Source organism: Rhinopithecus roxellana, chromosome 5, assembly GCF_007565055.1.
Source record: "Rhinopithecus roxellana isolate Shanxi Qingling chromosome 5, ASM756505v1, whole genome shotgun sequence".
Classification (NCBI taxonomy): Eukaryota; Metazoa; Chordata; class Mammalia; order Primates; family Cercopithecidae; genus Rhinopithecus; species Rhinopithecus roxellana.
Window position 1 is genome coordinate 170,496,846 of NC_044553.1, and position 15,357 is coordinate 170,512,202.

A 15,357-nucleotide genomic window follows, 5' to 3' on the forward strand; every position below is an offset into this window, starting at 1 on the left:
TCAGGAGATCAAGACCATCCTGGCTAACACGGTGAAACCCCGTCTCTACTAAAAAAAAAAAAAAAAAAAAAAAAAAGAAGAAGAAGAAGCAGCCAGCCCAGGTGGGATGCCATGGCATGTTTGGGGGCACAAGGAGGAGTGGGGCTCCAGTCAGATGGCTGGAGGAGGAAAAGCTGTGGGGCTAGGAGATGGAAGGCTCTGTGAGTGCTTACTGTGTGACCTTGGGCAGGTCGTTTGGCCTCTCTGAGACTCAGTTTTCTCATCTCACAGGTAGTTGTGAGGAAGTCCTGAAAGTACATCTGGGGGAAGGCCTTTTGTAAACCCTGAGAGCCAGAGGTCCCCAGGGTCAGGGAGAATCGGGGAGGCACCTCAGGTGACCAGACCAGCAGCAGGCTCTGGGCAGAGGGCGGGCAGGAGGGGGCTGCAAGCTGAGCTTCTCTCCCCACCCCAGGAAGGGTCACCCTGTCCAACGTGTCCGAGCGGAAGGACAACATGCGCCTCGGCCTTAGTCTCGCCACCAACCCCAAGGACAACAGCTTCCTGGTAAGAGCCACCTGCCACTGCTTGCAGTCAGGAGAGGTGGGTGTGGAGGTGGGGAGGGGTGGAGCGTCTCCTTACACACCCTCATGTGCATACTGTACACCCACTCTCCCCCACTCCATCCAAGTTGCCTGGCCCTGCGTGCTCCAGGGAGCAGCTCCCCAACCAGCTCCCTGCTTACACCATTCTGGGTGGCAGGACCCTGGGTGTTTTGGCAGGGACAGTCCAGGCAGAAGACACAATTGAGCCCTGTTATGTACATACCCTGAGGAAGGGAGGAACAGCCAGAAAAGGCACACAAAAAAATACAGATAGCCAACAAGTCTGATGGGGGACTGTCCCTTCCCTTGGGGAGCTAGTTGTCTGGGCTGGAGGTCAAATCTCTGCTCTAGGCTTGAAAAAAGAAGCAGGCTGCACCACATTCCCAAAGAAGACTTGGAAGGGATGCCTTAAATAAGTAAACACAGATTTACTACAGCCAAGGGAAGGGCTACACAGTGACAAGGCGTCTCAACTATCCAGGATTAGATGAAGAAGGCTGGAGGAGGTTTCTGTTTTGTTTTTAAAGAGACAGGCCTTCGCAAGGAAGAAAGAAAAGGGGATGTCTGGGTTGAGGTGGTAGAAACATTCATTCGTTTAAACAACGATGTTTCTGAGCACTTACCATAGTATGTGCTAAGCCCAGTGCTGGGCACCAGGATTCGGCAGTGAATAGAGACCCTGCCCTGCTGGAGCTTACACTCTGGTGGAAAGAGGCGACAAACAAATGAGTAATGTCTAACAGGACCCTGGGGGACAGACAACAGCAGGCCCTGCTTACAGGTCTCTGTTCTGTGCCCAGGCAAGCACGTGTGGGTTCTGCACACAGTAGCGAGTGTGGGCGGCATGATGGATTGGCACTGCCTGCTCCTTGCCACCACCTTGGAGTGGTGCCTTGAGTATGGGCAATGCTTGGGGTTCAAACAGGATCCTTCTGAGACTGATGGTTCCTAGAAACAGTTGCAAGAGAGGATTTCAGAGAAAATTTACCCCAGAAAGCCCAGTACAAATTACTACCCATTTTTAGATGGGGGTGCTTGTGTCAGTCTTTGTTCTTGTCTATTTCTACTGACAAATGAGACATCTGGGGCATGAATCACAAGACAAATTAGATCAGACAAATAAGACAAGAAGATAAGAAGATGACTGGGATGCAAGGGGACTTCAGTACATAGTGGCTCTGCCAGGGAAAGTCATGAGATGCCTTGATGTATATTTAGCCCACAGCCCTTCATTAGCCATAACCAGGGGCAAAGCAGGATCCCTGGCCCTATCCACACACATATCCATCAGGGGCTTTGTCTCTACTCCCTTTTCCCTCTCAGGCTCCTTATCACATTTCTCAGGCTCCTTATCACATTTCTTCTTCACAAGGTGGTATGAAGGTCTGAGAGGAATGGTGTGATATATTCTCTGGGGCCTCTGTGAGTAGGTTAATCCTTGGTTTATAGTCACCTATTCATTGAATCACTCATCAGTCCATTCCCCCCTCAACAATTCATTCCTCCATTCATCTATCCAACCATCCATGCATTCATCTACCTCTCTGTCTATATACATCCATCCACCCTCAATCTCCCATGCAATCATCCATCTTTCCATTTATTCCTTCCTGCATCCATCCATCAGCCTCCATCATCTATCTATCATTCATCCACCCATCAATTCATCATCCATCCATCCATCAACCATTCATCATCCATCCGTCATTCATCCACTTATTCATTCATCATCCATTCATCCATCATCCATCCACTTATCCATTCATCCATCTATCCATCCACCCATTCATCCATCAACCATCTATCATCCATCCATTATAATTCATCCACCCATTCATACATCATCTATCCATCCATCATCCATCTACTTATCCATCCATCATCTATCCAGCCATGATTCATTCACCCATTCATCCATCATCTATCCACTATCCATCATCCATCCATTATCCATTCATCTATCTGTCCATCCATCCACATCTATCCATCATCCTTCCATCCATCTTCCATCCATTTATCCATCCATCCATTCATCATCCATCTATCCATCATTCATCCATCCAATTACCATCGACTTATCCATCCATCATCTGTCTATCCATCCACTTATCCATCCACCCATCTGTCCATTCTTTATTCCCAACACCCCCCCCCCCCCGCCCACTTCCAAACATTATGTACAGCAGCTTCAACAAAGTACACACATAAAACATAACCTTTAAGGTCTGGGCTTAAAAATAAAGTAATTAAAGAAAGGGATTGGAAGTAGAATACTTACTCCCCTAAACCAAAGGAAATTACAGCACAAAATCAGCTCTGGGTTTCCTAATAGCAATGGAAGCATGGAGCTGAGCTTTCATTTTTAATGGCAATGACTCTGAGAAGAACTCATCACTCGGTCCTTCAATGGGGACTGACGTCTCTGTTTTTGGTAGAACGTTTCACAGAAAGAATACAGACATTCTTCTCTTCCCCTGCCCCGATATGAGCCATGGTATGTTTTTGGGACCCAGTCCTAGAACTTTGCCCAGGAAGGCCTTTCAGGTGACCTCTCAGACAGAGGAGTTATTCTAGTGACCCTTGAAGGGTTCACACCCATGAATGAAAAGGCTTCCCCAGATCCCGTGTGATGGATGGGTGAGTGGGGTAGACAGGTAGCGTGAGGAAGTATCATATTCCTAAATGATGAGATGGAGAACGGAGCTTTGAAAAAACAATGAAAGAGACTCCAAGATTAGTTTTTCTCCATTAGACCTGAAACCAAAGGAACTAGTACACATTGCAGCAAGAGAGAGTTCAGTTAGACCCAAAGACGACCCCTCACCCCCTCACCCCTCGGATAGGAGAAGTCTGTCTTGGGTCATGGAAGAGGGGACTGGGCCTCAGGCCATTGGACCTGGATCCTCTCTGAGGCCCCTCGCTGACTAGGGGTCTGCACTGTCCTCCCCAGGCCTGCAGCCCCCTCTGGTCTCACGAGTGTGGGAGCTCCTACTACACCACAGGAATGTGTTCAAGAGTCAACTCCAACTTCAGGTTCTCCAAGACCGTGGCCCCAGCTCTCCAAAGTAAGTGGTTTCAAATCTGCAACCTCAAGCTGAGCAGTGGACGGTCCAGAGAGACTTGGGCCCTGAGCACCACAACCTGTGGCTAGAAAGCAGCATTTGGACTCTAGCCCTGCCCTGCCCCAACTATCCGAATAACCTGGAATGTATCACTCCACCTCTCTGGGCCTCTGTGGGAGTCATAATCCTGGCCTCCCTCTACCAAGTGTGATAGTGAGGAGCAAATGAGCTAAGGTTTCAAAGACAGTCCCGGCCTCAAGGGAGGCTCACTGCAGAAACCCTGGGTATAAAGGAGGTTAGCTGGCGAGCACATGCAGCAGACAAGCTGTGCACTGCACAATTCTGGGGAAATTGTTCACTTAGACTACCATGTGAATGGCACCCCCTGATGTTGTGCAATGCAGTATCCCTGTAGGTGAAGGAACAGGGAGAACAGAAATCTCCTTGGTAATAGTTCCACCAAACCAGTGCTCCTGGACAGCAGGGAGTTCTGTCCAGCTTGTCCAGAGCCTCATGGAACATAAAACCTCTTGTTCATTGCCCACCCGCCAAGAAAACCTGGGGAATTACTGCTCAGACCCTGCCTCCCACAAGCCCAGACTTCTTGGCTCTGAGCCTCAATGTTTCCTCTGCACTAAATACCATCACCCAAGCGGCTGCTGCCTGTTTTATGGAGGGTTCGGGAATTAGCACCTCTGGCTTGCCGGCAGCCACCCTCCAGACAACAGGGCCCAGTCAGAGGGGGCTGGGGAAGGGAGTAGGAGGAAGCATCAATCCAGTAGGGTCAGAAAGGTGGTCCTTCTGAGGGACAAGGAGACGTGGATTCTATTCACACAAAATGACAGAGGAAATGGCAGAGCCAGGGCACAGGAGGAGGCCTGAGGTCAGGGTACGTGTGGGGTCCACTGGGGAATGTCACCACCCCTAGAGCTAGTCCCTCCAGGCCAAGATGTGACCATCCTACGGTCCCTGAACCTCATGTGGTGGAGGCCTCCTCATGTGGCTGACCAGCAGCATTGCTCTGAAGCTTATCAAATGCAGATTCCAGGGCACCTCCACGTAGGTCCTAATTCAGTAGGAGTATGTGCATGCGTGTGTGCGTGCGTGCATGTGAGTGTGTGTGTTTGTAAGCTCCCCAAAGGAGTGTTCAGTCATGTTTAGGAACCGTAGCCCTCAAACCAGTTTGTTCCCAAGGTGTCTTAAAAAGAAAAATTTGAAATTGTAATAAAGAAATCAGCAGTAATAAATACATTCTAATAATAAAGCTGGCTTAAAATAAAAATAAAAATAACCTGTTAAAAGATTATGAACTCCTGCAAATCAAGGCATTTCTGTCTTGGTCACTCCCACTGCCGCCTGCACCATGCAGAGCTCCAGCACATAGCAGGTGCTCAGTCCACGTGTGTAGAGCTGAACTAAACCAGAAAAGGACAAGTGTATGAGGCTCTGCCAGGCCAGGAGTGTCAGGTCATCACGTGCTGTACTCAGTATGCAGATGGGACAAGAAGTGGCAGAGCATTCAAGTTGCCCAAATGCTTCTAAAATGCTCTGCTAAACACAAAGCCTGCAACAGGCGTCCCAACCCAAAGCCACCCCCACCTTCCTCTGTCTGCTCAGCACTGACTTCAACATAGTGCCTCTTCGAAATGCAAGAATTACTGGAACAGTTAACACACAAAAGGTTCATGCAGCATTGTTATAAAGAAGATTTTATAGCAGTATAAAAACTCACCAATAAAAATGAGCAGATGCCCAGACGCAGAGTGTATGCAATATTTCAAAGTAACTCCAACAGCTGACAAACAGAAATAAATTACCTAGATTTTAAAAGAGGAGGGTTTTTTTTTTTACATTTGTTATGGCCAATGTTTTCTTAATTTTCTTTGTTGATTTTCATTATTCCTTTTAATTTAGTTTTTTTGTTTATTTGTTTGTTTTGTTTTGTTTTTGAGGCAGAGTCTCACTCTGTCACCCAGGCTGGAGTGCAGTGGCCCGATCTTGACTCACTGCAACCTCTGACTCCTGGGTTCAAGCGATTCTCATGTTTCAGCCTCCTGAGTAGCTAGGATTACAGGTGTGCATCTTGACTCCTGGCTAATTTTTGTGTTATTAGTAGAGAAGGGGTTTTGCCATGTTGGCAAGACTGGTCTCGAACTCCTGACCTCAGGTGATCTACCCACTTCGGACTCCCAGAGTGCTAGGATTACAGGTGTGAGCCACCACTCCCAGCCTAATTTAGTATTAATATTACAAGAGCATAAAGCAACCTTTATATTCAGAGGCAGAGATAATGGCATGAGAGCTTGACCTGATGATATCAGTACCATATTAACTCAGTGGTTTCCTTAAAAAAAAAAAAAAAGTGAAACCACGATCAGCTCAGATTTACTGATCATTTGCTTTGTGCTTGGCCCTTTAGAAGCGTCTTCTCATGAGTGACTCTAGGCAACTCTTTACTATCATTGTGCCTGTTTTACAGAAGAGAAAACAGGCTGAGGGTTTCGTGACTGGCCCTAGGTCACACAGCTAGGGAGTGCCAAAGCCAGGAGTTAGTGTGATGCCACATCCCACATTTCTAGCCATGACATCATATCTCCCTCCTAAAAGAAGAAATCCATTCATTAGGGCTGTAAGTGGTAAATGCCGCCTGCTCATCACAGCAAAACAAACGATAACAAGGTACTGATTTGAGCAGTGCTGGCTGCCTCGGAAGCATTGGCCAATTGGTAGTGGTCAGTCCCTGATTAGGAATAGAAGTGATTGGGCTTTATTTAAGCTTTGTTCAAACAGCCAGCAGAGTGGTGGGACATAGCCAGGACTTCCTGGGCTCATTCACATTGCCCAAATAAATGTCCAGCCCAGGGACAGCTTCCCAGCCCAGGGAATTACACACATGGAGCAGAGTCATTCATTCGTCCTTTGAACAATCGTCCAGAGTATCAGAGACTCACAGACACTGCTCCTTGGGTAGCCATAACTGTGTCCCCACTTCCCAGGGTGCCAGACCTACATGGACATCGTCATTGTCCTGGATGGCTCCAACAGCATCTACCCCTGGGTGGAGGTTCAGCACTTCCTCATCAACATCCTGAAGAAGTTTTACATTGGCCCAGGGCAGATCCAGGTGAGCATCTCTTGGGCCCTCTTCTGAACAGGGCCACCCAAACCTGTGGTAGATGCTGCCTTAGGTCTAGGCGAGATCTGTGTGTGCACAAAGGAGGTGTAGGTAAGAGGACAGAGGTAGTAGGGCCAGCCGGCACCCAGGCGCTGCAGCTCAGGACACTCCTCTCCAGTGCAGCACATCAAATGACAGTTTGGGGGAGGGCTCACTTCACAGGTCAGACACAACACACCACCTATGAAGACTTAGACAAGCTAAAAAGTGAGAAGGAAGGTGGGAATGGTTGAGTGGATGCTAGAGCCCTGTTGAGTGAGGCACAGGGGAGAATTAGACATATAGATCATGGAGGGAAGATGGCAGGAGAGGAGGTAAGGGCTGCTAGGCTCATATATCTGAAATGCTGCCTGGCTAAAGCGAGGTAGATTCATTCCCTTTTATTCTGCCTGAGTGAGGACTAATGACTAGAAGTTATTAGATGGCAGATTTCAAGTCAATCTAAGAAATTATTTGTAACAATTAGGGCTGTTAAAAAGGGAGTGGACTTTCTCATGAAGTAATGAGTTCCCCACCACCAGAAGATCATCTTTTAGGGTATCATAGGTGAAAATCCAGCATTAGAAGGGCACATGTGCCAAATAAACCGTGTGGGCTCATCCAGTAGGAACGTTTCATCGTTCTATTCCTACCATAGGTCTTGAAGCTTTTTGTTTATTTTGAAGCTATTAATATTGTCATTATTTTATCATCCATGGGGATAAAAGAACCTCTTCTCTAACAAGTTTTAAGGAACCTCAGTTTTGGAGTTTGGTAAACACTGTGACCTTACACCCACACTGTTCGTAATATTTTGGACTTAGATTCTCTGTTCCGCTTTTGTTTTCCTAAGAAAGAAGCATAACTGTTGGGCCTTTCTTTCAATCACAAAGTCTCCATTCTCTATATGCACCCCTTCTTGTGCCACCAAGCTGTCCATTCATTCCCAGAACTTTGCAGAACTTACTTCCCTTTGGCTGTGGTTACTTTCTTGCAAAGGTCCTCAGCCCTCCTCCCTTCTGAATTATCACACAAAAACAACTCCCGGGGATCCTCACTCTCAAATTCTAAGTTTCAGGGGGTCAAAATGTTCTGTTGCCCTCTCCTCTACCTTGCAGGTTGGAGTCGTGCAGTATGGAGAAGATGTGGTGCATGAGTTTCACCTCAATGACTACAGGTCTGTAAAAGACGTGGTGGAAGCTGCCAGCCACATTGAGCAGAGAGGAGGAACAGAGACCCGGACAGCATTTGGCATCGAATTTGCACGGTAAAGAAAAAAATGTAGAAGAATTGTAGTTATCTATTGCCATATAACATACTACCACAAAATTTAGTACCTTGAGACAATAATTTCTTAATTCCTCAGAATTCTGGGGTTTGACTGGGCTCAGCTGGTTGGTTTTCTCTTGGGTCCTCTCAGGTGGTTGCAGTCTGGTGTCACCTGGATCTGTTGTCATCTCAAGGTTCTCACATGACTGGCAGTTGTTGCTGGCTGTTGGCTGAGAGCTCATCTGGGACTGGTGACCTGAACACCCACATGTGGCCATGTGGCTTGGTTTCCTTGTGGCATGGCAACTGGAGTTTTAGAGAGAGCATCCCAAGAGTGAACTTTCCAAGAGACCCAGGCAGGACCTGGGAGACTGCCTATAACCTGGTCTCAAAGTCCCAGAATATGACTTCTGCCACATTCTGTTGGTTGGGCAAATGACTGAGCCTAGCCCAGATTCAAGGGGAAGGGAAGTTGGTTCTGCCTTGATGGATGAATAGTGAGGTCATTTTGCAGAAGAGCATTTAGGATGGGGAATACTGTTGCAGCCAACTTTGAAAAATAGCTTCTGCCACAGACACTCTATAAGAAGTAGGTTCTGTGAGGGTGGGGTCTTCTTATGGAGAGTTAGTCATCAATAGAGTAGAAAGAATGCAGTCAAATCTGACACCTGAGACTGTAGAGTAGTGAGGCTGATTCCTTAAAAATCACACCAGAACTTGGCCGGGCGTCGTGGCTCACACCTGTAATCCTAGCACTTTGGGAGGCTGAGGCGGGCAGATTGCCTGAGCTCAGGAGTTTGAGACCAGCCTGGTGAAACCCCACCTCTACTAAAATACACAAAAAAAATTAGCCAGGCATGGTGGCATGCGTCTGTAGTCCCAGCTACTTGGGAGGCTGAGGCAGGAGAATTGCTTGAACCCGGGAGGCGGAGGTTGCAGTGAACCAAGATGGTGCCACTGCACTCCAGCCTGGTGACAGAGCGAGACTCCGCCTCAAAAAAAATAAAATAAAAAAGTAAAATAAAATCACACCAGAACTCACTCATCCAAATAAATGTTATCCCTAGATGTTGTCCATGCAGAAGTCTGCATGCTTATTCCAGTAATGTTGTTGCTCAAAACATGGTGGTCATCCCCCCACTGAAATTAGCCGATTTTAAAAGCAATGCCCCAGATTTCTCGAGCCAAGACCTAAACTCATAAGATGACTGTGTGAAAGGCATTTAGTTTTTAAATGTCTAAATGTTACACCTATAAATATGAGTTCTGCTACATTTGTTGAGACCACAGACCTGTTACCTTATGATCCCACCTTATGTAGGGTTAGTTGATGTGTTTTTAAAAAATCCACAATGTAAGAGCTATTGAGGCCAGGTGCAGTGGCTCAGACCTGTAATCCCAGCAGTTTGGGAGGCTGAGGTGGGAGGATTACTTGAGCCCATAAGATTGAGACCAGCCTAGGCAAAACCATGAGACCTCGTCTCTACTAAAAAAAATACAAAACTTAGCCAGGCATAGTGGTGCATGCTTGTAGTCCTAACTATTCAGGAGGCTGCAGTGGGAGAATCACCTGAGCCCAGAAAGCAAAGGCTGCAGTGAGCCAAGATCACACCACTGCACTCCACCTAGGCAACAGAGCCAGACCCTATCTCAAAAAAAAAAAGAAAGAAAGAAAGAAAAGAAAAAAAGAACTATATAGTAGTATTGTGATTTTGTGTGCTCAAAAGATTAAGATTTTTCCAACCTCATAACTCTTTACAATTAAGTCATTGCTCAACTAGCGTGTTTCTGTTTGCTGATAAAACTTGCTCAAGCTTTTCCTAAATGAGCATTTCTCCATGTGAAGGTGGCTCCTTATTCATCCTCACAAGGAATGGGCCGTTCTTCTGCTTTTGTTTTGCCTTCATCAGGGTGAGACCTGAGACTCCCAGCAGGCCCTTGTGAAATGGCTGGGGCAAGGAAGGCAGCCCATAACCACCAGCTCTCACTTTCTCAGTGTGAAGCTAACTGACTCATACAGGAATAAAACCCACTATTTGGACCTGACTTTACAACTCACCAACCTCAGGTCAATTATTTGTGTGTGACTCACCAGGTAGTTTGAACCATCCCTGACTCATGAGCACTGCTGAGGTTGCAATCTTCACCTCAAATGAAGGTCGAAATTCTGATCTTCCCAACCTGCCAAATTCAAGTCCCAAACTATAGCTGGTGCCTTTTAAGGTGAAAGGTTTTCTGTCCTCACTCAGTTTATTCTTAATGCATTTTTTTATCCTACGCTCCTACGAAAGGGCAAAGATTCAGGCCATGAACATGAGGGCTTATGAAGATGTCGGTAACCTGTGGGTCCTGGCTGTGGCAGCTCACAGTCTGATGGGAGGGCTGTGACAAGTGTTCACCCTAACCCTGACTCAGTGAGGATGAGAGAGGGAGAGGCCCCCATGGAGGGGCCAAGGAGAACTGCCAGGAGGAGGCAGCACTGGACCTGTCCTGGGAAGACCCTGGGATTCCAACATAAAGAGGTGAACAGAAGACGTGCCACACAAGACATTCCACCCTGATGCCAGCAGAGGAGAGGGAAAGTCAAGGAACATTTGCATTCAGAGATGCACTCCTCTTGACCACAGCAAGGGGTTCATGTTGGTGGGAAGTGAGCCATGTAAAGATGGTGGGAGTGATGATGTTGTAGTTAAAACCAGCATGGGTGGTCATAGCAGGTTCTTGAGTACTAGAGTGTAATCATCAGATATACACGTTAAGAAAACGAGCCTGGCAGCTATGTACAGCAGGGAAGCGGAGAGGGCCCCTGAACAACGTGGTGTGATTCTACCTTTGGCCACATAACACTTTATTGAGCATCTACTATGTGCCTCTCACTATTTTAGGCACCAGGGCTAGATCAGTGAACAACATAGGTACAAATACTGTGTCCTCGTGAGCCGACATTCTAGAGAGAGAGGCAGACAATAAACAAATAAATAAATAACATAGCATACTAGAAGGAGATGAAAGCTATGGGGAGAATGAAGTGTGGTAGGGGGAGCGGAGCAGTTGCAGAGGGCAGGTACGGAATCAGCATGAACAGGGCGGTGAGGAAAGGCTTCCCTGACAGATGACCTTTGACTGGAGATTTGAAAGGAGGTGAGGGAGTTGTTGGCAAGCAGATGGCTGGGAGGGAACAGCTCAAAGGCTTGGTGTGCCTGAGGACTCCAGACCATCGAAGAGTCCAGTGTAGGTGGGGGTGAGTGAGCAGGACCAGAAGCTAAGAGAGGAAATGGGCCAGATTTCAGAGGGCTTAGGGAGCCGTTGTCAGAACCTGGGCTTTCCCCGAGAGAAAGAGGAACCTGTGCAGGTTTTGAGCAGAAACGAGCTTGGCCTCAATCTCCATGGGCCACTCTGGTTTCTAGGCCCATGGAGCCTGTTGTTAGTATAAAGCTCTCACTGCTCTCAAGGAATGTATAATCTAATTTACAAACGAACAAATCCAAGTCCCTTTCCCAGTGCAGAATCACAATTTAAAATCTGATGATTCATGCTGATATTCACACGATTACAGATTCATATGACATTCACACTATTCCACTCTATGGAAATATGATCCTGACATTTTTCTTGGCTCCATATATAATAAAACATGTTTTGCTCCTGCCATGCTTTTTTGCAGGGCGTTTTATTCCTGGGCCTGGCCCTTCCGTGCAGTCACGGAAGCATCTAGAATCTCCTTGGAAAGAATAGCAGAGTTCTCCTGCTACTGGGTTGAGCTTGAGCTCAAAATCTGCTCTCGTCATATGGCACGTGCTTCTGCAGGCTTCAGTCCACAGCACATACTAAAATTAGTGGGTTTTTTAAGGCAACATATCCAGCATATTGGAGCACTGCTAAGAGAATGGTGGATGTTTTTTCTCTTTGCTGGTAGTTTGAAGATGTTCTAAACTAATTTATTTCAGCTTTTGTAAATTCCTCAACTCCTAAATCATATGCATCCATTCATCCATTCTTCAGTGTGCTATGTAAGAAGAGATACCTGCGATACCAAAGCCATGTGGCTCTTTAACCTGTCACTACAGAGCTTAAATCTGTGGCCTGTCCTGCCTTGCTGTGGGTCAGACTCATGAGGAATAACGTCAGAATCTAAGAGTAACATTTATTTTTAGGTCCTTATTGGCAAATTATAACTTCTGGGCCAGACTCCTCAGTGAGACCATGTCTATACCCCTCAGAACCTCATGGTCTAAAGGAAGTCAGGCCACAGGGACACCAAAAGCCAATGGTGATTTGGCAGCCAGTTTTTCACACTTTGTAGCCCAATGGCCCACTACAAGAGCCTGTCTGCCAGGTTGACGGTCGAGGTGCCAACCCTGCTGTCCCCTGGGCTGGATTGCCTGATAGGTGGGCTGAGCTCATGCTCCGGATACTGAAAACAAAATAAAAAGTGAGAAAGAGAAATATTTGTCATGGATTTGATACTTAATGTTTCCCAAAATAGAATCAAAGCAATCCTTGTGAGGAAGTCAGAGCTCTGTCAGGCCTCATCGCACGTATTTTATGGGTCAGTGTTGTCTGGATGCTGAGTCACCCTGGCACATCCTGTTTTCAGTACTAAGGAAAGTGAGTCTCAGCTCTGGATGCTCACCAGAACGTTATAAAATACTGATGCCAGCCAGGCACGGTGGCTCACAGCTGTAATCCCAGCACTTTGGGAGGCAGAGGCGGGCGGATCACTTGAGGCCAGGAGTTCGAGACCAGACTGGCCAACCTGGCAAAACCCCATCTCTATTAAAAATACAAAAATTAGCCAAGCGTGGTGGCACAGGCCTCTAATCCCAGCTACTTAGGAGACTGAGGCACGAGGACCGCTTGAACCTGGGAGGAAGAGGTTGCAGTGAGCTGAGACTGTGCCACTGCACTCTAGCCTGGGCAACAGAGGGAGACTCTGTCTCAATTAAAAATAAATAAACAGGCCGGGCGCGGTGGCTCAAGCCTGTAATCCCAGCACTTTGGGAGGCCGAGACGGGCGGATCACGAGGTCAGGAGATCGAGACCATCCTGGCTGACACGGTGAAACCTCGTCTCTACTAAAAAAATACAAAAACTAGCCGGGCGAGGTGGCGGGCGCCTGTAGTCCCAGCTACTGGGGAGGCTGAGGCAGGAGAATGGCGTAAATCCAGGAGGCGGAGCTTGCAGTGAGCTGAGATCCGGCCACTGCACTCCAGCCCGGGCGACAGAGCGAGACTCCGCCTCAAAAAATAAATAAATAAATAAATAAACAAACAAACAAACAAATACAAATACTAATATCCAGGCCACCATCCCAGAGATTCCGATTTCAGGGGTCTGGCTGAGGCCGGGGCATCAACAGTTTTTGTTTGTTTGTTTGTTTGTTTGTTTGTTTTGAGACAGAGTCTTACTGTCACCCAGGCTGGAGTGTAGTAGCGTGATCTCGGCTCACTGCAACCTCCGCCTCCCGGGTTCAAGCAATTTTAATCCTCAGCCTCCCGAGTAGTTGGGATTACAGGCACATGCCAACACACCCGGCTAAGTTTTGTATTTCTAGTAGAGGCAGGGTTTTGCCATGTTAGTCAGGCTGGTCTCGAACTCCCGACCTCAGATCATCCGCTCGCCTTGGGCTCCCAAAGTGCTAGGATTACAGGCGTGAGCAACCGCACCCAGCCAACAGTTTTTAAAGGCTCACTCCACAAGATGCCAGTGAGCAGCTGGAGTTGTGAACCACTGACTTAATGCCTCTAAAGGTTGTCACCTGCCCCTGAACTCCCCTCCCAGGTCCACTTCATCCCTTTGGCCTGCCCAAAACAGCAAGATCAGGACTCCAAAGGAGCTTTTCAACATTTCATTTAAAGACAACAGATCTAAGAACCTTCTGAGCAGCTGGTGAAAGAGTAGCTCTGGCCATCTCAATCCAGCTACTTTTTTGGTTCAAGGTCCTGGCACCTGTTAGGTTGCCCAAGGGGGACTTGGTCCTGGTTTCTGTGGCCGCCCCTCTGCAGGAGCGGCTGCCCCAATCCCACTTCCTTCTCATGACCCTGCCCCTGCGCTTGGCTTCCAGCTCAGAGGCTTTCCAGAAGGGCGGAAGGAAAGGGGCCAAGAAGGTGATGATTGTCATCACAGACGGAGAGTCCCACGACAGCCCAGACCTGGAGAAGGTGATCCAGCAAAGCGAGAGAGACAACGTAACAAGATATGCAGTGGCCGTAAGTCCTGGCCCGCCCAAGGGCTCCTGATAGTCTCTTAGAGGCTTTGCCATCAAATCCCCGGGGACTCCAAGGGACTAGTTCCAGGCAGTATCACAAGTGTCCAGGCCCTCAAAAGAGCCTCCCATTTCATCTTCTAAACAACAAGTTGAGAATCTTTCTGCACTGCTCTGGCCTATCCGCAAAAGCTGTGGGTTTGGGTTTCCCCGCCCCCATCCATTGCCAGGGAGAGTCTGGAACCTCAGAAAACTGGAACACACCTCCAAACCTCCCAGCTCCCAGACCCTAGCTTCGCACAAAGGCCTTATCTTGTCCCTAAAAGAGAGTCCATTCCACATGCAAATGGCATCCAGAGGAACTCTCACGGCTACCGGCCCTGGCTCCAGCCCACCCTGGGGTCCCCAGGGTCTAGGCCGTGTGGTATATGGGAAAGTCTGTGCTATGTTCTGGTTTGTGGTTCCTGCCCCTGTTCCCTGGCAGGTCCTGGGCTACTACAACCGCAGGGGGATCAATCCAGAAACTTTTCTAAATGAAATCAAATACATCGCCAGTGACCCCGATGACAAGCACTTCTTCAATGTCACTGATGAGGCTGCCTTGAAGGACATTGTCGATGCCCTGGGGGACAGAATCTTCAGCCTGGAAGGTGAGCAATGCATGCTAAGAGGGGATCCACTCTCTCCTGGGCTTATATCAGGTAAACTCCACAGAGCACAACCCAATCCCACAAAACGGAATGGCTTAGCAAAAGTCTTCCATAAAAATAAATGCCAGGCCAGGCATGGTGACTCACGCCTGTAATCCCAGCACTTTGGGAGGACAAGGTGAGTGAATTGCTTCAGTTCAGGAATTCAAGACCAGCTTGGGCAACAGGGCAAAACCTCATCTCCTTAAAAAAATTTTACAAAAATTAGCTAGGTGTGGTGGTGTGTGCCTGTAGTCCTAGCTACTTGGGAAGCTGAGATGGGAGGATCACTTGAGCCTGGGAGGTTGAGGTTGCAGTGAGCTGAGATCATGCCACTGCACTCCAGCCTGGGCAACAGAGCCAGACCCTGTCCCCAGAAATAAAGAAGTCATAAATT

General features: G+C 47.8%; 1 protein-coding gene across 1 annotated transcript in view; it reads left to right on the forward strand.

The window, feature by feature from the left end:
- ITGA11 (integrin subunit alpha 11) overlaps positions 1-15,357 on the forward strand; it is a 133,775-nt gene that overhangs the window by 70,169 nt on the left and 48,249 nt on the right. Inside the window, exons 4-9 of the mRNA XM_010363633.2 lie at positions 452-543; positions 3,532-3,646; positions 6,640-6,767; positions 7,916-8,064; positions 14,131-14,275; positions 14,756-14,921. Coding sequence (XP_010361935.2) covers positions 452-543; positions 3,532-3,646; positions 6,640-6,767; positions 7,916-8,064; positions 14,131-14,275; positions 14,756-14,921 — 795 coding nt within the window. The remainder of the gene's footprint in view (positions 1-451; positions 544-3,531; positions 3,647-6,639; positions 6,768-7,915; positions 8,065-14,130; positions 14,276-14,755; positions 14,922-15,357) is intronic.